This window comes from Melanotaenia boesemani, chromosome 11, assembly GCF_017639745.1.
Source record: "Melanotaenia boesemani isolate fMelBoe1 chromosome 11, fMelBoe1.pri, whole genome shotgun sequence".
Lineage (NCBI taxonomy): Eukaryota > Metazoa > Chordata > Actinopteri > Atheriniformes > Melanotaeniidae > Melanotaenia > Melanotaenia boesemani.
In genome coordinates, this window is record NC_055692.1 from 16,750,304 (window position 1) to 16,772,084 (window position 21,781).

At 38.5% G+C, this 21,781-nt stretch overlaps 1 protein-coding gene across 1 annotated transcript; it reads left to right on the top strand.

The window, feature by feature from the left end:
- The first annotated feature begins 6,070 nt into the window (after nucleotides 1–6,070).
- slc1a3a (solute carrier family 1 member 3a) lies at nucleotides 6,071–20,346 on the top strand. The gene is made up of 10 exons (XM_041998839.1): nucleotides 6,071–6,260; nucleotides 6,715–7,050; nucleotides 7,842–7,979; nucleotides 16,448–16,652; nucleotides 16,919–16,961; nucleotides 17,879–18,147; nucleotides 18,224–18,457; nucleotides 18,559–18,753; nucleotides 19,083–19,217; nucleotides 19,712–20,346. The coding sequence occupies exons 2-10, from the start codon at nucleotides 6,867–6,869 to the stop codon at nucleotides 19,917–19,919; spliced, it is 1,611 nt and encodes a 536-aa protein (XP_041854773.1). The 5' UTR covers nucleotides 6,071–6,260; nucleotides 6,715–6,866; the 3' UTR covers nucleotides 19,920–20,346.
- The last annotated feature ends 1,435 nt before the right edge of the window (nucleotides 20,347–21,781 follow it).

Genomic DNA, 21,781 nt, shown 5'->3' on the forward strand with positions numbered 1-21,781 from the left:
TGTTGTAAGACAGAAGACAGAAGGTGGGTGCTTGCCAGCCATGCTGTTCTTAAAAGCCTTGTGTATTCTTATTTACAGCAATATACAATACAATTCACATTCTCATGACCTCTAGAGGCTGGGTATTCCTAAAACATGATTATAGGTTTTTTGATGAGTCATTGTGTAGAACCTGATTGGCTGTTAGAGCCACCTAATTTGACTCAGGTGTGTTGGTACAGGGATACATGGAAAACCTGCTGGATTGCGGCCCTCGTAGGACCGAATTGAGTAGCCCTGCTTTAGACCTTACCATTTCATTGTAGTCTTCTAGTCTTTTTCTGTCATGTTTTGTCCATGTCATGTTACCGTAATTCATTCTGAGGACTAAAGCCCTAAAAGGAGCTCTTCAGTGTTTCTGAGGCCCAGGGGATGACAGAGGAAGAACACATTAATTACTTTTCCCAACATTTCACAGATGTTGATTGCTTTATTTGTTCCAATCTAATAATCAGAGGGTAAGGTGTGCCCCCCCCCGGGATGCCTCCAAACAGTATCAGAAGGGCTTGCTCAATAGAGGGGAGGAACTTGAACAATGATTGTGGAAAAAATATAAGTAAAATGTTATATGGTTGAAGAGATTGGCTACATTGGCCCTGGGGAAAATTTGTTCCCAATGTTAGAAACTAAGAGACAATTCATGTATTAAGTGTAGTCTGGATTTGTTGCAGACGGGGCCATCCAAGTGGCCTCGTTTGCTGCTCCCTTCAATGTCTCACTCCTTAGTTTTAAATACACTTAGTCACCAACACACAAAAACATACAAACACTAACACCACACTAATATGACTTGTGGGGGTTGTGCCACATGGTATCCGGCAGGTGGGGCTGTTGGGGAGGTGGCATCAAGCCAGAGCTAAGTGGTTATGGCCCCTGAGTGAGGGTTAGCATGGGAGGGTCTTCTCACACTCTTGTTGTGCAAGAGTTGTTGGGTCTGGAACTAGGGACTGCTGTTCTGCTGCTGGATTGGGCCATCCTCTGGAGTTGGTGGGTCGGGGAAGTAGGGACAGGGTGTGTGTTAATGTGGTTATCTGCTTGTGTGCACAGGGTTGGGGGGGGGGGGGGGGGGGGGGGTGGGGGGGGGGGGGGGGGGGGGGGGGATAGGAGGGAAGGACAGGTTATAGGACAGGGTATGAGGGAAGAGGGATGGATGGGGAATTTGGGGGTGGGGGACAGGGTGGGAGGGAGGGATTAGGGGGAGGGTATTTTGGGGTGGGGGGACTGGATGGGATGATGGGATGGGAGGGAGGGGGTGGCTGTCCGGGGGGGACCTGGTCCTCCTGGGCATTGGGTTGGTGCGTCTGCCCTGAGGGGTGGGTTGCTCTTGGGCTCCTGGGGCCCTTGGCCCTGTGCTCTGTATGTCTTTGGAGGGCTGGCATGGGGTTGGCAGAGGCCCACCAGGTGCCCTCTTGGGGCCAGTGCTACTTGGCCATGGGGAACTCTGGCTGGGGCCTTCCTCTGCCACCCTCTGGGCGGATGGTCATCTTGGTGGCGGGCTAGCTAGGTTACGTGCTCTTAAAGTGCAGCTGGTCTCCTGGGTCTCGTGGCCCCCTGGGGTGGCTCTGATCTTTGTGGTGGTCATTTAGTAACCTGCATGTAGAGAGTCACTGTGTCGTGTTGTGGGTTTAATCCCCAACAACTACAGTTATGTTCATGTTTTTCTTTGTGTTGCTGATGTTTTTGTTGTTGTGATTAATGATTTTTTTTTCTACAGCTTGTATGTCTTTTTATAGGTGCTTCTGATAATTTTTTTGTTTGTTTCCTAAAAGGTGTAGCAACTGTATGTCTGTTTTTTCTGCTAAGATTAAACAGCTGATGCTGTTACCTTATATCTGGTGTATCCTTTTTTTTCTTCATCTCTTTATTCCTTTTTTCTCTTTCATTTACCTTCTTTCGTTTACTTTCTCCCACCACCCAAACCCTTTTGTCAGGCCCAGCATAAATATGTAAAATAAACAATAGACAAATTGAATAATAAAGAAGAACACCTAAATTATCAATAGGGGGCCTTCTATCCATAAAGCTCCTCTTGGCAAAGCAAATAATTTGTTCAGCCCAAGACAGCCACTAGACCATAATTCTGCTTGCTATGATCCTGGACAGGACAAGGTATTAAAAAAAAAAAAGTGTGTAGTTGGGATCTTTTTAAATAGCAATATGGTTATCTTGGTCATATGTAATTACACAACACAATCATCTTCCTATAAGCAGCCAGTTACTAATCAAAAATCCAAGGAATAATTATGGCGTCGTCTAAAATCAGCTTTACCTGATGAGGCACTAATGCCACATAATTTGAACTCCAAGTATTTACTCTTTTACTAAAGAAAAAAATAATTTGCTGTATATGCTGAGATGCTTGGGTTCCAACTTAAAATGTGGTGTGATGTTGCTTATTTACAGAAAAAACATGTTTACTCACCTCCAACTGCAAATATCAGCTGTTTTTTAACATTAGTAACAATGTTTTGCACTGAGTCATAATTTCCAAAATAGCTCACATTCAGATTACAGCAGCTGATATGATATGATAAACCTCATGAGCTGAGTCATATTTGTGGTAATAATGCACCCAAAGATATGAATATTTCCAAGCTTTCAGCAAAGAGGCCACCTATGAATAAGTTTAAAATGTACATACAATGGCATTTATTGTGCTTCATTTCTGCATCAAAACGCACTGTTGGTTGAGAATTTTATAATAAGGTATTGTTGCCTTATTATTGGTCCTTATTGTACCTGTGTTCTCCCAAGTGACTCATATTCGAGCTTGGTCTAATGAAAAAACGTGAAACAGTCACAAATCACAAAAAGGTTGAATTTATTTGGATAAACATAAAATTTATTTTCTTTCTGTTCTTGCCACTTAGCTCCAACTTTCAGAGCAGTGTATTTTAGTAGCATGTCTGCTCTGTATGCACATTTTGTGCATTAATTCTGTTCCAAGAAAGTGATATTTTGATGTAATCCGTTTTGTTTGCTTTAATGTGAAACCAGAATGTTTTTTTAAATCATTTATTCATTTTCTGCACTGCTTAGTCCAATTAAGTGTCACAGGGAAGCTGGAGCCTATCCCAACAAGTAACATGTGAGAGGCAGTCCAGTCCAGTCCATCGCAGAGCAAACACAGAGAGACAAACAGCCATTCACACTCACTTCTTGGGAGAATTTAGAGTCACCAATTAACAATTAGCATTAGCAGAACATTTCTACATTCACAATGTGAAGGACACTCAAGGAATTGAGACTTAGCTGCTGTATAGCCAAAATAAAGCCACTAATCAGTGAATAAAGACTCTGGAGCAATGGAAGAAGGTCATGTGGTCTGATGAGTATTTACCCTGTTCCAAAGTGATGGGTACATCAGAGTAAGAAGAGAGGCTGATGAAGTGATGCAGCCATCATGCACAGTGCCTGCTGTAGAAGCCTGTGGGGACAGTGCTATGATCTAGGGTAATTGCAGTTGGTCAGGTCTAGGTTCAGCAACATTATGTGTCCAAAGAATGAGGTCAGCTGATACCTGAATATACTGAATGAGCAGGTTATTCCATCATTTTTTTCCCTATTCCAAGATGACTGCCAGGATTCATCAGGCTCAAATTGTGAAGGAGTTATTTCGGGAAAACTATACATAATTTTCACACATTGATTGGCCACCACAGAGTCCAGACCTGAACCCCATTGAGAATCTTTGAGATGCGCTGGAGCCCAACCGTTGTGCTGGCTTTGCACAGTGGTCGGGCTCTCCCGTCATCAACACAAGATCTTGGTGAAAAATTAATGCAACACTGGATGGAAATAAATCTTGTGACATTACAGAAGCTTAATGAAATAATGTCACAATGAATGCTGCCATAATCAAAGCTAAAGGTGGACTTTTTTTGGGGGGGGGGGGTTAGGTAGTGTTTATTGTAATGCCAACTCTTAACTAAGAAGTTAATGAGTAAAATCTTGGCAAAATAACTACTAGAAGCACAAGGAAAAATGTACAAAGGGCTAAAGTCTCTTGACTGAATCCCAAAGTGACAATTTTAAAACATCTGTGTTTGGGACGTGACACAAACTCTGCAGTTCAGCTTGATCTCTCAGTGCCTCTAAGCTCTAAATCTGGACTGTGTCCTTATAGATGCCATGTAACAATCTGTTAACTGTTTTACAAAAAAATGTATAAAATGAAGCTAAATGCAAAATTATGCTGCAGATATATTTTTGTGTCCTGTGGCATAAAAACATTGTAGAAATCATTCATTTTCATGTGAGTTATTTTATTAAGTTTTTATGATTCCCATTTTGCTGTAAGATACTCAGTTGAACACTGTTCAGTTTGGCTTCGCAGTTGTGGTGCTGTTACTAATCAAATTTAAGGATGTTTCTAATGGAACAAAATGGCCAAAGGTTCAATAGAATAATGTTGGAGCAAATTTAAATGTACAATTTAATGATGGATTTCATGGCTGACATTTGAACAAAATTTCCATCCATAATTTTCAGTCAGCACTGGTTTTGATCAGCCTTTGATCAAGGGGGAACCAAATGACTCTTTAGAATGAGGATGGTCGAGTAGAGAAACACATTTTGATACATGTACGTATCAGCTAAAATAAATAAAAAAAGATTCATATATATAAACAAGACACATATTTAAAATTTCTCTTTAAAATTTGTCTCTGAGTGCAAATGACCTTAGTGTAAATTGCCAGAAACTGGATGAAATAAGTGTTGTAATAGACATGAGTGGCCTTGTGTTTTATGTGATGTGATGAAAAATATTTTATCATTAGGTCTATTACCAAATTCTGTTTGGAAAACAGACCTGGAGATGTACTAACAAATTGAGAATACTGTAAACTATACCCTGTCTGAATTCAGTGTTTTAAACAACTCAAACCAGAAACTGAAATATTTATTCTGCTCTTTTTACCAGATTTCAGCCAATTCAAACTATCCAGATAAATACACAGCAAAAGAAATTAGTTTCTAATTTAAATGAACTCTGCTCTACATTCATGAAAGTGTAGCTACTGTTGAATGTGTTCCAAACTCTGTTCACTTTATTCAGAATTCCCAAAAACACAGAATGGGATAGATTGTAAAAACTCACTCAGGTCAAATAAAACAGACTGACTGAAATCTGAAACTCTTCTCGCCTCTGCTACACATGGATTCTCCTACTGTGAGCCAGAAAAAGTGCCCTTCGATCTGCCTTTATATTTCATACTCATTCACTTTCACCCACATTAAATATAAATCTCATTGCACATGCTGAGAACAACTGAGAATTGCTTAATTTTGCAGTCAAAACAAATTCCATGTCAATACTCGCTAAAAGCTGTGGGTCTTGTGGAAAAGTTGATGCACTTATGTTTTATGACACACTGTGTTGCCAACTTTCACTTTACCACAGTGGTCAGCTCATTTTCGAAAAACTTCGAGAACAGACACATAAATACGTGTTCTGTGATAGGCAGGAAATGTTGTTTTCACAAGCAGAAGCTGAGCACCAATTCCACAACTGGCACTGGCAAATATTTACCTTCTCAGTTGAGATTAACAAACTGTTTTTCTAAAAGAAAAGACAGCCAACTGGACTTTGCATGGTGCTAATGTGCAATGTACTAATGCAGCGAAAGAGGGCTAACCCAGTCTGACTTATCTGTTGAAGATGTGTCAGCATCATTTCCATGAATCAACCCTTTTTCATAGTTGATGGATGAGGTATTTGCATTTATCTGTAGACTTATTATGTTCAGAAATCTCCAATCAGGCTGAACTTATCAAGCATGAATAAAACATTTCAAAGAACAGCTGAGAGGGGCAGAAAAAGACAAGAAGGCCCTTTTTTTCTTTTTCATGCTCAGAAAGCTCATTATTCTTCAAGTTCCCCCTGATTTGAAAAGCACCAAAGCACCCCCTCCTCTACCTTATTAACCTTTTTAGTCCCCGCCTTACTTCCCCTGAAGTCCACGTTGTATAACTCAGTGAGTAACACAAGTTTTTCTCCTACTACAGCGCCTCCTTCATGCTCTGACTGGCTCTTTCATTCCCTCATCCCCACCACTGCTACCTCCTTTCCTTTCTCCTCCCCCTCTCCTCTTTCTCTACACTGTCTCTTCATTGCTAGTTGTTCACACCAACCAGCTCAAAGCCAAAAAGCTGCTCTGCCCCTCTCACACCGATCGAGCTTAAAGCCTGAACTTGAAAGTTATTGCTCAAGCCTAAAGGTACAGAGACAACTTTTACCTTGCTATTTTCTTTTTTATATGTTTTAGAACAGCTGCATTTGAATGTGCGTGAGGCTTGATGTGGGAATATGGATATAAAGCAAACTGCACACGTGTGTTTTAGGGAAGTAAGAGGAAGTTTGCAGTCCTTCACAGCTGTGAGTGGAACCATGCTCTCCTCACTCAGAATGCACTTTCTTTTTTACAGAAATGTTAAAGTATCTTTTGTTGGATTATGTTGAATAAGTATTACTTTATTATTGCACTTAAAAGAGAAAATGCCTTAATTCACTTTGACTTAGCTTTATATTTGAAAAGTCTTATCTTGAAAAATTACACACAAATGTACTTTTGACTGACATGAAAGGCTGTTTCTTTTATGATGTTTTTATGATGTATGCTTGGCATTTAAATATCTAATGATACCTCTTATATTTTGTCCCTCTATCTTAAGCAAGCAACTTAAAACCATTTAACCAAAGGAGAGGTGTCACAGAGAGGAGAAAAAAGGAGCTTCATCAGCACCTTTGCACTGTCCTCATCACAGTTGAAAGGTGTCCAAGCTTATCCAGGAGTATTGCAGATCTGAAGATTCCAGCTGTAGCCATGACTCAAAGCAATGGGGAAAATCCCCAAAGGACCCGGAGTGGTCTCCACCAGATCCGAGCTGGGATCCAGAACCAATCCCTGCTAGCAAAGAAAAGAGTGGAGAATATTACAAAGAATGATGTAAAGGGATTCTTCATCAGAAATGCTTTTGTGATTCTAACTGTTGCTGCTGTTATTATTGGTGAGTAACATTTTTGGGGGATTTATGTTTTTTCCTTTGTGCTTAGTTTAGACACCAAGTTTTTATCAGTAACTTAATTAAATGTTATCTATATTTGTTGCATCGCCCTGTGATTCATGAATCTAATATGGCCAACTGCAGCATAACAAGATGGAAGGAAGCAAACTTACTGGATGAGCAAACAGATAGACCCCTGATAAACTTAGCAGACTGGCTCTTTCATGACCCTCTAGCTGACCTTCGACCTGATGCCATTAACCTCTAAATTCTACCCGGTGGGAAGTGAAGCAGGCCCACCCTCAGCCTGCACTTGTGCAGCCTTGCCAGAGTTTCACTATGCCATGACAGATATATTTGACTGAAATTTCTCACTTCGGGCTGCAGGGTCAGCCACCTGGACTTGTCAGTAGAAGAGTATTAAAGTAAGCAAACAGCTGATTGAGAATGAAGATTCTCTGACACAGATGAGAATAAGGGACTCACATTTGGGGGCAAAAAAAAGAGTTAAAAAAGCAGAAGCTTTCATAATGCAAGTGCTAATATTTACCTAATACTTAGTCAATAAATTACATTCACAACTTTTATTCATGGCAACAACTCAGAAACACATACTGGAGTTCAAAATGTTGCTCAAGGTTACTTCAGTTTGTGAAATGAGGAATATAACCACTCTACCTGCTGGGCAACTTATTTTTACCTTTAAAAGTAGAGCTTCTGTTCTCCTTGAGTTGTATATAAGTTTTTAAATAAACTTTATTAAATGACCACTTTGCATCTGGCCTTCACTGCAGGCATAATCCTGGGATTTGGTCTGCGTCGGTACAAAATGTCTTACCGTGAAGTGAAGTTCTTCTCTTTTCCTGGAGAGCTGCTGATGAGAATGCTCCAGATGCTGGTGCTGCCTTTGCTGGTCTCCAGTCTCATCACAGGTACGAACACTGTGTCAGTTTTGTGCAATAAAGAAATATAAAGCAGCATGTGCACCATCACCAAAATATACTTTTTGTTCATTTGAACAAGTAATTTATTGTAGTTTTTGCTATTTTGGCTGGACATTGTAAAATATGTTGAAGTAATGGTTTGTTCTTTAAACCTTTGCTAGGTTTAGTTTTTTTTGTCTATTTTCAGTCACTTGACCATGACTCATGTATGAGTCTAATATGTGTTGTTTTTCCCTTAATACGTCTATTATTATAATGACACACCCATGACTTTCAGTATTACCTGATATCACAAACATTTTCTCTCACCCAAACACTTGCCTGAGTCCTCTCATAGCACAGCTTTCCTTACATCTTCCAGTCATTATAGAATTTAAACTCTAACATAAAAACATTTACATACTGTCTATGGTTTATGTTTGGCAAGTAGCCTGTGTTGTCTTTTTAAGACATAGCATTGACTAGGTTGTTTGTTGTTCTATGGCTCCAATGACCAACCTGCACCTCATGAGCAGTGTAGTGCGCCAGCTGCTCATTGGACACTGTTGCTTTTCGGCCCAGTTGCGAAAGGGGTTAAGACGACCTCATGAACAGGAGAGAGATGTTTCAACTTGCAGTTCTGTTCTGACTTGCATGCTTGTCCTTTGTGGCAATGGTTTTCATCCTAATACAACATGATCAAAGCAGTGCAAATTCAATTGTGAAGCTGTTTAGAGTTTGTGAAGGGAGTACATTTATTTTATCATTTTACCATACCCTCTGCAGCTTCCATGAATCTGGGGCAGTATTTCAGAGAAAAAATAAAAATAAAATAACACATGCATGACAGTTTACTATTGATCTCACCCTCTGGACATGCAAAAGTACTAGTTAGCAGTAACATGAATGACAGATGGCTTCTTTCACACGACCTTTACTAACAAACGTTTGGTAAGAGAGCCAAATGTCCAGCGTCTGCAGTGATTGACAGGAAAAGGGACCAGTCTCCTGCTGGGACAGCAGAGATACGTTGTCAGATAATAGTCTGCTTTGTGCTACGGTGGGGTGTAACGTCAGCATGCTCTGACATCATGTCACATGATCACAGCTGCAGCATGTGGAAATCATCAGAATGCTGATCAGTAGTCAAGCCTTCTGTACTTGTGCCCTTAGGAAAGTATGTTATATCCTATTAACTATGGAAACACATTTAAAATATGACATTTTTTAAGAGCAATTTCCATTCTCTAGAAACAGACTTAAAACCAATTATTACAGAGTATAGTGTGTATCGAGTGTTTTTGTTTCATTATTTTCTCTTTTCATTAAACAGCCATTTCAGCAACCAGTTTGATTTGGAGTCTGCAGTGTGTTATCACACAGCAACAACATAGCTCATGTTTATATCATTTTTATGTCTCTATGTCAGTTAGAAAGATTATATGCAATTACAGAGTCTAAACTCGGCACTAAAAATTCAACCACAAAACTTACTGAAATGAATGTCTGTTAAAATGTACATATCAGGCTAGTGTACCACAACTTTACAGATCAAGTTTCTAAAATGTAGATTAAGTAAACTATCATACTGTAATTTCCCAGTTTCTTGCAAACAAACTCCAAGTATTTCTGTAAACCACTAGATTGAGTTCGATACCATAAGCATTTTAAGCTTTATGTTTACCCCATTTTTTCTACACTATAAGCAGGATGAATAAAAAACAACATCCCACAGTTTGAGAGTTACTACAATAAACTCTTTTTATAGGACATCGGCCTACATGACTTTGAGCAAGACTTTAGAATAAAAAACATCACAGTTTCTTCAAACATGTGGCCCCTGTGCAGAATAGCTGTCATGCTCCCAAGACTGAATAATGCTTATATGTGAACTGAGTTGTCCCATGTGAAAAAGCTCGGATCTATCTGACCTAAAAGTGAGATTGAAGTGAGAATCCAAGGGTTTGAGCTGACTCTGAGAAGTAGTCTAAGTACAGGGGGCCCTGAGAGGAAGTCTGAACTGAATACGGTGGGGCCCTGGAAGGAAAGAAATTAAGGGGAGTAAAGCTGCAAGACATGAGCAGGGGAACCAAGAATTATGGTTTATGAGAAAGAAAATTACACGTGTTTCATTGATAAAAATGAAAGAAATGTAAAGAAATGTATTTTTCTGCATATTTTCTCTCAAATACACACACAAAAAAACATGTATTTACAACCAAATCCATGTTTTTGTCATGCATTTCATTGTAAGTGCCCACAAGGATTATTTATAGACCCAACAGGGTTGCTGGACAAAGACAGCAGAAGAGGGCAGTGTAAAACAGAAAAGAGTCATTACTAAAGAGGAAAGTTGCTTATATGAACTAATATATTATCAAAATGTAGCCCTAAATCCAAGTTAGGCATATCTTTAAAAAAAACAAAAAAAAAAACAAAACAAAACAAAAAAAAAAACAACAAAAAACCTATTTCATATAGTGTTACATTAAAAATTGTATTAACATGGAAACATAGAGCTGTAGCCCAAAAACAAAAAAGGACCATATTACATTATAACATAATACTTAATTGTAAAATTGTAAAATGCATCACATTATAATACGTTACGTTTTATTGTTAGAACATGAAATATGAAGTATGCAGATGTTGCTGCGACTGGGACATGGTTACACCTATGTCCTAGTTTTCTTCTGAAAACTTTAATATGGTTTATGGTCCACATTTTTACCACAAAATGTATAATTTTATAACGTAATAACCGGGGGGCGTAGCACGACATTCTGGACTCTATGTACAAACCATTTTGATGGGGCCCTATGTGGATTTGATCAATAGTTCTTACGCATACTTTTCCCATGGTATAAGACAAAGATAATAAATATTATTCTAGTTTAACCTCTAAATGGCAAAATGGTTTCTCTAGCTATAGTCCTGGTTCATCTTTCAGGCACTCTGTATTGCTTAGCCTCTTACTGTCTTCCTGTTCCTCTTCTTTACTCTCCTCAGCCTCCTCACTATCTTCAGAGCAGCCTTCACTTCCCATTTCTTTACTTGCATCTTCTGTATATATGTCGCTTCTACAAGGAGGACAGATCCCAAACAAGCTAGACAGATACATTATCTTAACCTGCTTACAGAATAACATACAATAAAAGGAAACTTGATGAGTTACTAAGATTCTTTCCTTTGAATCAGCTGTAGATGATTTTAAACTGACTAACTTAACTGCCTGCATGAGCTCATCTTGTCTCATGTCCTCAGTTATCACCTGGACATGATGATGGACCTGCTGCTGCTGATGTGTCTGAAACTGAGGATCATGTGGTTCATGATGATAAGCTTTGCTATTACCAATAAGTGACACTGAAAGGTTTACGACAACAACATGAGTCATGTTGTGTATGGTACCTCCTGTCTGACTGTCAGCATTGTACTCTGTATCTTATATCATACAGGCTGAGCAACTTTCTGATTCATGTTACTGCCTTTTTTCTAGTTAATGAACTAAATGAAGTAACTGAGTTATAATTATAATACATTCCTTTCCCCCCTTTTTTCAGGTTAGATATTTTTATGTGTTACAACCCGGCTCAATGGCTGAAACAAAAAGGGGGCAGGCACCAAGTGGTATTTTACAAAAATAGAAACGTATTAAAGAGAAACCAAAGTAAAACATGTGAAGGTCTATGTCAGTAGTGCAATTGGCACATGGATGTAGGAAAAATGTATGTGAGATCACAGCACAAACCAAACCAACAGAACAAAGCCAAAACTGCTGCCTGTACAGAGCCCAGGTGATCCCCCAGCCCAAGCCTGGGAGATGGCCTGAGTTCAGGCTGGGGAAGCTCTTAGGCCTGGTACACACATAAGGATTTTTTTAATCCTATGAGATTTTATATCTGTTGGAGACCTCACACGTGAAGATAAAAAATCAGGCATTTTACAGTTTTGATCTTACCGTGTGTGGAGTGCTCCGATAATCTCAATGCAGAATGACACACACATAACGATGCTGTCCCACAATCGATCTGATATCAAGTCCTACGAGCCAGAAATCTGTCGTGATCATCTCCACAACACTTGCTTTCTTGAAGCAAGTGTTATGGAGAAATAGTCTGTGACGGCATTTTATAGTTTATTGTCCTTGATAACATTCTGTAGTTTTGTGAAGCTGTTGTATGGTCGACAACTTCTCCTCTCTTCTCGGTGCAGTACTGTTGTTTCTTCTTTTGGTGTCCTTGGTGTCTTCATAGTCGTTTCTGTGATGACTTCATCCTTTGAAGATCTTCTTCTCTGGATCATACTATTTTGTAGTAAATCACTTTAAGCTTTTGATGTGACAAAAATACTTTCAGGTAAAAGAAGAGCTCCGGACATCAGCTTTATGTATAAAAAAATGATGGTTTATTACAAAAAGTGACATCTTAAACAGATCTTTGCAGAAGATCTGGAGGTCCAGAACCAGAACAAAGACCTGGAAACCACGTGATCTAATAAAAAACAAAAAAGAACAACCATGGCAACAACAAGAAAACACAACACGCAGCATGAAAGAGGATAAGATGAGGGAATGATAATGGCCTTGTGACTATTGTTAACAGAAAAAGCCAGAAATGAAAAAAAAAATAACAGACTGGAGACAGCATGAACATAGACTTTATATCCTTCCTTGCTCTCCAGTCAGCTCGCTTTCTGATTGGCTACATTTCGTTCCACGTCACAGTCCACACAGTCACAACTCAGGAGACGTCGCCTTCCGATTGTTGGCCATGACCCATTTCAGAGTTGAATATCGGGACGAATTTGCTCGTAATACACCTCATACCAAATGATAATTTTATAGGAAAATCTTACAAGACTCAAGATAACCCGGCATTTCCCATCCTTGGTCAGGAAAGGGGAAAAATCAGGACAAAAACAGCCCGATAATCTTTATGTGTGCACCAGGCCTTAAAAAGAAGGCAGAGCACACTGGTCCCAGGTGTGGTTCGTGCTACTAATCGCCAGACGGCACCTGCAACACAAACTGAAAAGATGCCTGTCTGTCTCGCTGCACTCTCTATGTAACTCGATTGAAAAACCGGTGTGGGTGTGGACTAAATCATTTTGCACAATTGTAGAGGGGGGATGGGGTCCTCAAAGAGCATCCATCACTATTGTTAATGCAAATTTTTTGCACGCTCATTCAGGCAAATTAACTTTGATTAAGATATTGATTCATTCGAAATTTTAAAATATAACACAATTCGTAATTAAAACTTTACTGTGCAAAACCTCCCTCATGTTAATCATGTCCAGAAACAGCTTCAGTTTCTCTTGGATTGGAAGCAATCATGATGGTGCAATACACACTGGGAACTAGCATTGTGTTAGAATGAATCTACATACCAGATCTTTTCTGGAAATAAATAAATAAATAAAAAGCTCTCTGGTCTATATTAAAGTCAACAGGACCATCCAGACTGTTATCAGCAACAAGTCTTTAAGACAGGCTTTGTGATCACACTTTATTGTGTCTCTGCCCTTAGTAAAGTTAATTGCACAATAAGAAAGGTACATAAAATTTTTTATATTCATTTTTTATAAGATTTTCACAGGTTGTAGTGGCCTTTAATTGACAGTAGCTCGACAGGAAAGGGGCTCAGCGAGAGTGGGGAATAACATGTACCTTTGAGTAAAAGCGCTATATAAATACAAATATAGACCATGTATCAAAGAGCCCAAGGCTCGGATCCAAACTTTGGCATTGAGAAGCTGTAAACGCTGTATGGAGGAGCTGCTCAACTAGTTGACCTAAATACTGAATGTTACATCAAGATTTTAGGACAAGTTGTTGCTTCCAGACCTGTGTTACCATATTTTCTAGCTTATCGGTGAGGTTAAAACAATGTAATAATATCTTAAACATTAACCAAAACTCAAAAAAGAGGCATATGCATGTTTTAGTTCTAGTATTTTTGTGTAGAAGGAGCTTGTTTTATCCAGTAGTCTTAAACTCTTACTCAAGAGCTTTTTCAGAACCTAGCCAGTATCACATCATAGTTCTTGGATTTCCTTGTATAACCAGCTTCTCCAAGTTGCAAACCTTTATATTTTGGATCAGATTCTGGCTCAAACATATCTGGCTAAATTTTAGAGCATGTTTGCCAGCAATTTTCTATCATTTACAAACGGTGTTAACTCTTCAGGCCAGATGTACATTTTCACAAGTCGCAGCTTTGTCCACTGTATGAATTCAACCAGTCAGTAGACATTTTCCCTAAATCCTCCTGTTTTCAAGTTATACTTCCCCAGCAGATAGCTCCCCCTCATTCTGAAATAATTACAACCTCCTTGGTTGGAGTTATGGTGGGTGCAATGTGAATCTAGAGATACTCAAGAGTAACCTTTAAATGAATGGAAAAGATCATGCCAGGTTAATTTTTTATGTTTCGCATTGTGTAAACCTTTTCTGATGTTGGATTGCACATTGAGTTGGAAAGTTTTAGAATCCAGAGACTAAGCAGATATTTTCTAACCTACTCAATCTTTGCAGTATCTTGATATTACATTCCTTCTGGGAAGACTTCTTACAGTAGCCATGTCCCGTCTTTCACCTCTGATTCTTCGAAGTGGGCCTACTTTGTTGTGTGAATAGTCCCCCAAATTAAAAAGAAAGTCATTCTACTTATGCTCCTTCAATCTTGGTTCTTTCACTCGTTTGAAAAGATTGAATTGGTTAGACTGCGTCTGTTGTTGCCTAGACAACAGGTTGGAGATCATTGTGAGTATGTGTAGAGCTGAATAAGTCAACAGCTTTTCCCAGGGCCGTCAAACTGGGGATACGAAGAAAGCAAGAGAAGGAGGGGGTGGATGGGAAGGAGGAGATGGATAATTAAAGAGAACTGCAGCAATAAGATCAGTGTGTAAAAAAAGAAAAGAGGGAGGCAAGATTTGGGGAGAGAGAGAAGATCGGTGGAGGGGTGCAAGGGGCACACTGAATCAAGAGTGTGATGGAGTTTCGGAGAATTTCGGAGAGGAGAATGTAGCTGGTGGCTAGGTGGACGGTAGCTAGGTGGCTGAGGTGGAGAAGGACAAGATCAGAGAGGAGTGGACAAAAGCCTAAATCCTGGGCATGTCAAGACAAGAAGACTTGAGAGGACCAAAGCAAGGGGAGAAGATACACCCACACACATTACAATAGTTTGAGGATGTTTATTGACATAATTCATTCTCTAACCCCTGATCTCAGCCTTTACCATCACAACTTAATGCCATTTTCTGAAGTCCCAAGGTTTCTCTTAAAATAGCCACAAACACACATAATACAGTTTTACAATGACAACTTTTTTTATCCCTCTATATTATATTTTTAGTTATAATAGTTGAGAACAATTTAACCCACAGATTCCCTAAAAGTTTCTCACTCATCTTTTTGGGCACATATGTTTTTTGTTTTTTGGGTGTGTCTCAGTCTATGAGAATTGAATGGTGACTTTTCATCAGAGCTATCAGCTGTTTTAGATTTAGTAAATTTCATAGTAACCTTTGTTGCTACTTTGCACAATTTGGCTGATGGAGCAGGAAACTTGTAACGAGGACATTAACTGTTTTTTCTGAATCCTGCAGAAAGATGTGTTCTCCGCATAAAGTCACTCTTGTATTTTCTTTGTTACTTTCTCTGCTTTGGTGTTGCCTCGCCTCATGTTACATACAAATACCTCTTTGTTGTACCATATTCTTTGCGGTAAAGACTGAGCTCAAGTCAGACTGTTAATCTGTGACTGACATCTCTGCACACTGTGTTCATAACACAAATCTCAAGCTCAGGGATACAGGACTTTTCTAAGACAGAAGTAAAGAATGTGCATTAACTGATGTCATCTCACATTTATTTAAAATCAAATTAAGGCACAAAATTGCAAGGAGTCAAATGTCTGGTAGTTTATCCCTGCAGATATAAATTAATCTATAATACGAAAACAGATTGCTTTGGCTTTCCCTGGGTGGTGTGCAGCAGGATTTGTTTTTTCCAGCAGTAAAGGTCAGAGTCAGATTGTATTTCCTGCCTCTCTTTGTTGTCACAGATAGTGATTCAGATAATCCAGGTGGGTGTATTCCACCCATAATAAAAGCACCTGTTCCCAGGTTAACTGCACAGGCTCAGTGGGAGTAATATTAGTGACACATTGTTACAAATTTGATTGTCATGGTGTAACAAAAGATGATGAAGGCATTTTTACATGTATTTAGAAACAATAACAAAGAAAGAAAACATTGCTGACTTGAAATGGGACTAATTTTACTACACGATGCTAGGTAGACATAAACTTGTAGCATGTGGCTCTACTGTTGCCCCTCTACAGGAACTTTTATATTTTAAAGGTCTGTCCATGCTTGGGATATAATGAGTCAGAGAATATGCACTAGTTCATAAATACTACTTTCATAAACCTATAGTATTGATATAGAATTTTATGATTTTCCTCTTTCAGGTATAGCTGCTCTGGACAGTCGTGCCTCTGGTAAAATGGGTATGAGGGCAGTGGTTTACTACACCACCACAACTGTCATCGCTGTCTTCATCGGTATTGTCATGGTGCTCATTATTCACCCTGGAAAAGGATCAAAAGATGAATTCACCAAGCAACAGCAGATAGAGCAGGTCAGCGCTGCTGATGCCTTTCTGGACCTTATCAGGTACCTGCACACATTTGTGCTTCTTGAACAAGGCCCAAATGACAACAAGAATTCTGTCACTCAGATGGAGGTCTTTAAAGTGAGACAATGTTTTGTTTTAAGTTCTGAGACTTTGTATTGTTCCAGAAAAGAAAGAAAATGAATAGCATTATCAGACAAAAGCCCTTTCTTTTTTTAAAAAAAAAAAAAATTATCTATTGTTTTCTGTGGAATTTTTATATATTGATTAAATTGTATGAATTCAACTATGTTGTTGTCTCTTTCAGAAACATGTTCCCTCCTAACCTTGTAGAGGCTTGCACCAAACAGGTACTCATTTTAGTGTAGAAATTGAGTCATTTTAGCTTTTCAAATACAATAAAAATTTGATCATTTATCTCATGGGATCATGGAAAGAAAATGTTTGCAATTTTTTTAATTAAAGGATCATCAGAACTTGGTGAAAAGGTTTCTGAATTTAAAAGATGCTGTGATGTTTCCAAAGAAACTTGAAAAACATTTAATGTTACTTGAAAACATTTTAGAAAATTTCAGTACTGTTTATCCAGCAGGCACATGCTATATTTAGAAAGACAAACTAATATCAGGAACATCAATATTACCAAAAAATATAAGAATATCCAACCTACACAAAAATAAACCTGGTGAAACCTAGCAAGAAGGATGTTTGCTTCATTGAAATTGAGCTTTTGGATATTTTAAATGTCTTATGCACACAGAAAAATAAGACCAGTTCTTTTCCTGTTAACTTTCTCTCAGAATTTAGATATGATCATCGCTTTATAGAAACAAAGGAGGTTTTACATTGGCCATTTCAGACTGGGATGGAACTTTTTAGAGAACATCTGGCAATTTTTAGCAGCCAAAAACTTTTCCTTAGTGCCACTTTTGACTTCCTCATTCTATAACATTTTGGGCAAATAATTGTACTCGTGTGAGATTGTGAAATTTTAGGCAACAGCTGGTAATAGTACACATAGAAAGCACCAACAGATGCATCCTGTAGCCTAATTTGTTTAGCTTTTATGCTTCACATCATTTAATTGAAATTTAAAAGGTGAAAGTGAATCTTAGTTTTAGAGAGTTTTTCTTTCCATATAAAAGAGCGTGATGTACTAATAGTCCAGTATTCTAAATTTCAAGTCTAGTTCTTCTGTAGACAGTCTTATGAAATAGTATTGAACCAGAATTTAATCACTAAACATCTTTCTCTTTGTAACATGCAGTTCAAGACACAGTATGCCAAGAGAGTAGTTCATGTGACAATGACAGTGAACGACACAATATTCACACTGAACGGTAGCAAGGAGTTAACCAAGGAGGAGACGATCCCAGTTCCTGGATCAGTAAATGGAATTAATGCACTCGGCCTGGTGGTGTTCTCCATGTGCTTTGGTCTGATCATCGGAAACATGAGGGAACAGGGACAACCCTTAAAAGACTTCTTTGACTGCCTCAATGAAGCCATCATGAGGCTGGTTGCCATTATAATGTGGTAAGTTCTAAAATTCTTATCTATCAATATAATTCAATACTTCCATTACAAATTGGTAAAACCCATTTATCTTCAGGTACGCCCCTATTGGTATTTTGTTCCTGATCGCTGGTAAGATTGTGGAGATGGAGGACATTTCAGTCATGGGTGGCCAGTTGGGAATGTATACTGTGACAGTCATTTGTGGTCTGTCCGTTCACTTCTTCTTTGTCCTGCCAACACTCTACTTCGTCATAACCAGGAAGAACCCTTTTGTTTTCATTGCTGGGCTGCTGCAGGCACTCATCACTGCCCTGGGAACATCTTCTAGGTTTGTGAATGGACTGAATATTGAAATGACACACAGACAGGAAACCGTCTGTATAATATAATTTAGTCAGTTACCTTCTTCATTCTCTGTCTTCTCTTTAGTTCTGCCACATTGCCCATTACTTTTAAATGTTTAGAGGAAAACAACAAGGTTGACAAACGTGTGACCCGTTTCGTGCTGCCTGTTGGTGCCACTATAAACATGGATGGCACAGCTCTGTATGAAGCCCTGGCAGCCATCTTTATTGCTCAGGTCAATGATTATAACCTTAACTTTGGGCAGATTCTCACCATCAGGTATGTCATACATGCTACACTTGCATTTAAACTTTTTTTTCTCCTTAAGAAATAGTCTAATTTTATATCTGTGTTGTCATTTCAAACACTGCAACTCATCTTTCAGCATTTTTTTTCCAGGTGAAATGAACTCTGTAACCACAGGTTGCAATTTAATATATCATCACTTTGCAATTTGACAAAAGACAGATAGAGAACAGCTGTCAAAAATACCCAGCTAGGCAATTCTTTTTGGTGCTATTTACCAAAGAATACTCAGAGGGTCAAAACTGAGTTATTTCAGACCCAACAATAAATGATTTTCCAATAATTTCACTTCCATCCCTCAGTGTTACAGCAACAGCAGCCAGTATTGGAGCAGCTGGTATACCTCAGGCAGGGCTGGTCACCATGGTGATAGTGCTAACGTCTGTAGGCCTGCCCACGGATGACATCTCCCTGATCATTGCTGTTGATTGGTTCCTGTAAGTATCAGTGATTTAGAGCTTTAGAAAACCTCATGTTAGATAAATCAATACAAAATTCAAATCGAGTAACATCATTTAATTTTCAAGCTGCAGCACTGTGTTGTAAATGGTAGTTTAGTGATGAGGAGATGAAATACATTGTAGCATGGACCTAATTAAGTTTGACCCAGAAGAAACTTTCGATATGCCACATAGTCATGGGTGGATTGCAAAACCACTTCCAGAGGCACTCCCTTCACATTCCACGTTCCTGAATCCTTCTGTTTTTGATTCAGTTAACACCCAACTTCAACGCAAATCTCTTGTCTTCCCTTTACAGGCTTTTTAAACACTTGCCTCCATTTCACAAGTGACATTTACACACAGCCTATATGCGTAGTGTATTCAGTGTAACTGTTTAGAGAGGTGTAATCTTTTACCTGGTTTTTTCTTACCAAGTGTTGCGGGTCCATCCTGTTTTCTGTCCTCACTTCCCCTCTGCCTTCCCTTAGGGACCGATTGCGCACAACCACCAATGTCCTCGGAGACTCAATTGGAGCAGGTATTGTTGAACACCTGTCTCGCCATGAACTGGAGAAGAAGGACCCAGAGGTGGGCAACTCAGTGGTGGAAGAGGCAGACAATAAGCCTTACCGGCTCATCTCCCAGGAGAACGAGTATGAAAATGAGAGGCCTGTGGACAGTGAGACCAAGATGTAGGGACGAAGCTTTTGTTCATGGCTGAATACATCCTTGGGAAACTTATTGCTCTGAACTGAACCACATTCTCAGTTAGGCCTTTTTGGGTTTTCAGAGCTCCATCTCCCAAGGAAGGAGGATTTAAATTAAATTAAATCTAAAGCTAAACATATCTCAGCCAAGCGAATTCCACAAAATGTTTGAGGCTCCCCTTTACACTGCAGACTGGAAATTGGTCATGGGAGCATTGATTTTCTAAGTGTTTGTGCTATGATGCTTCCTGGGATGCATAACTGCCATAAAGTGGCAGCTGTTTACTATTAAAGACTAAATTACAAAGAAGTGGGCTGAGGTCTGCATTTTATATCCAACTCCCCATGTAACTGTGTGGACTAATGCCACCCACTAGAGGCCAGTATTGCTGTGTGTGAACACCACAGCAGAAGAGTGGGTTTTTTCTGGCTTGTTGGTCAATTTTATTTTAATGATGTTGTAAATGAAAAAAAATGTAAGTAGCTGTAGTTTAAATTTATCTGAAAATAGATAAGATGTATCAGATAAACAGTTTGACCAAATTATTTTGGAGAAAAATGCTAATTTAAGACTTAGTTCAGAAATCTGTGGCTTAATCGTGTACAGATTCCAGGTGAATTACATGTTCTACCTTTAGACATGTTTTTCCTCTCTAAACTGGCCAAAGCAATAAATGTTATTGGTAGGCAAACTACCATGCTTAAATGTTTTATCAATTATCCACCGACCATGTACTTTTTAAAAAAATACATATATTCCTCAAACCAAAACAATTACTATAATTTTACAAAAGACACACCAAAATCACCCCAGCCATGGTATTTTATGCAAATTTACTTGGCTGAAAATTTGTACCTAATAATTTTAATTTTAAGCCATTGAGTTTCAACCAAAAAAATCTGAACCAAATTTTCAAAAAGGAGGTTAAACCTCTGGCTTTAATCACAAGTTACTGACTTTGCCCTAATATCCATCATTTTTTTAATAATAATTGTTTGCATGTCTTGACAGTTACAATCACAACAGGTTGGGGTAATAGCAAATCTATGATGCATCAGGTCTGAGTAGGTTATTTTACTACAAAAGCAGACTAAGTTTAGTTTTTATATTTTGCTACAACTATTTTCTTGAACTGAATATTTTCTGTTCAGCTTCTAAATACAGTCTAAAGCATCTAATGATTCAGTTTTTAGTTTTTAGGTAGATTTAATTTGAATTCCATCTTTATTTTGCCTAGCTTGCTGTTTTACGTTTAATTAATTCCATATAAAGAACAAATATAGCCATTAAATAGGGGTTGTTTGAATAGAAGATCTATCTGAACATAATGAGGTTGTACAGAGAAATGTAGACAAATGTTTATGTTAACTATAGATTGATATGGTTACGTGAGATTTGTATAGGTACAGATTTTATAACCAGACAGAATTACAAAAAGATCCAACTTTTTTAGTCCCTCTTACAAATGCAAACATTTCAAATGTTCTGTGCTTCTTTTCATACTTGTGGAAATAGAATAATTGCATTGTTTACAGTTGTTGCCTCATTTGAAATGATTGTTTCTCTCATGAATTTACATTGATGCACAGAAGTGAATAATTGTAGTTTTCTCTTGACTTGATATTTTTCTAATAAAAATATTATAAAAAAAAATGAGTGTTTGTGTCTGTCTTATCACAAACATCACAGGACTGTAGGATAAATATCTGTTCATGAGTAGATTATATCTCTTAAAATCTTGTCATGAACATTTCATTTTGCAGACAGAGCTTTCTAAAAATATTCAGCTTCCCAGAGGAAACTGATGAAGAGATAAGACAACATAGTGGGTTGAAATAGGGGCCAAGGTA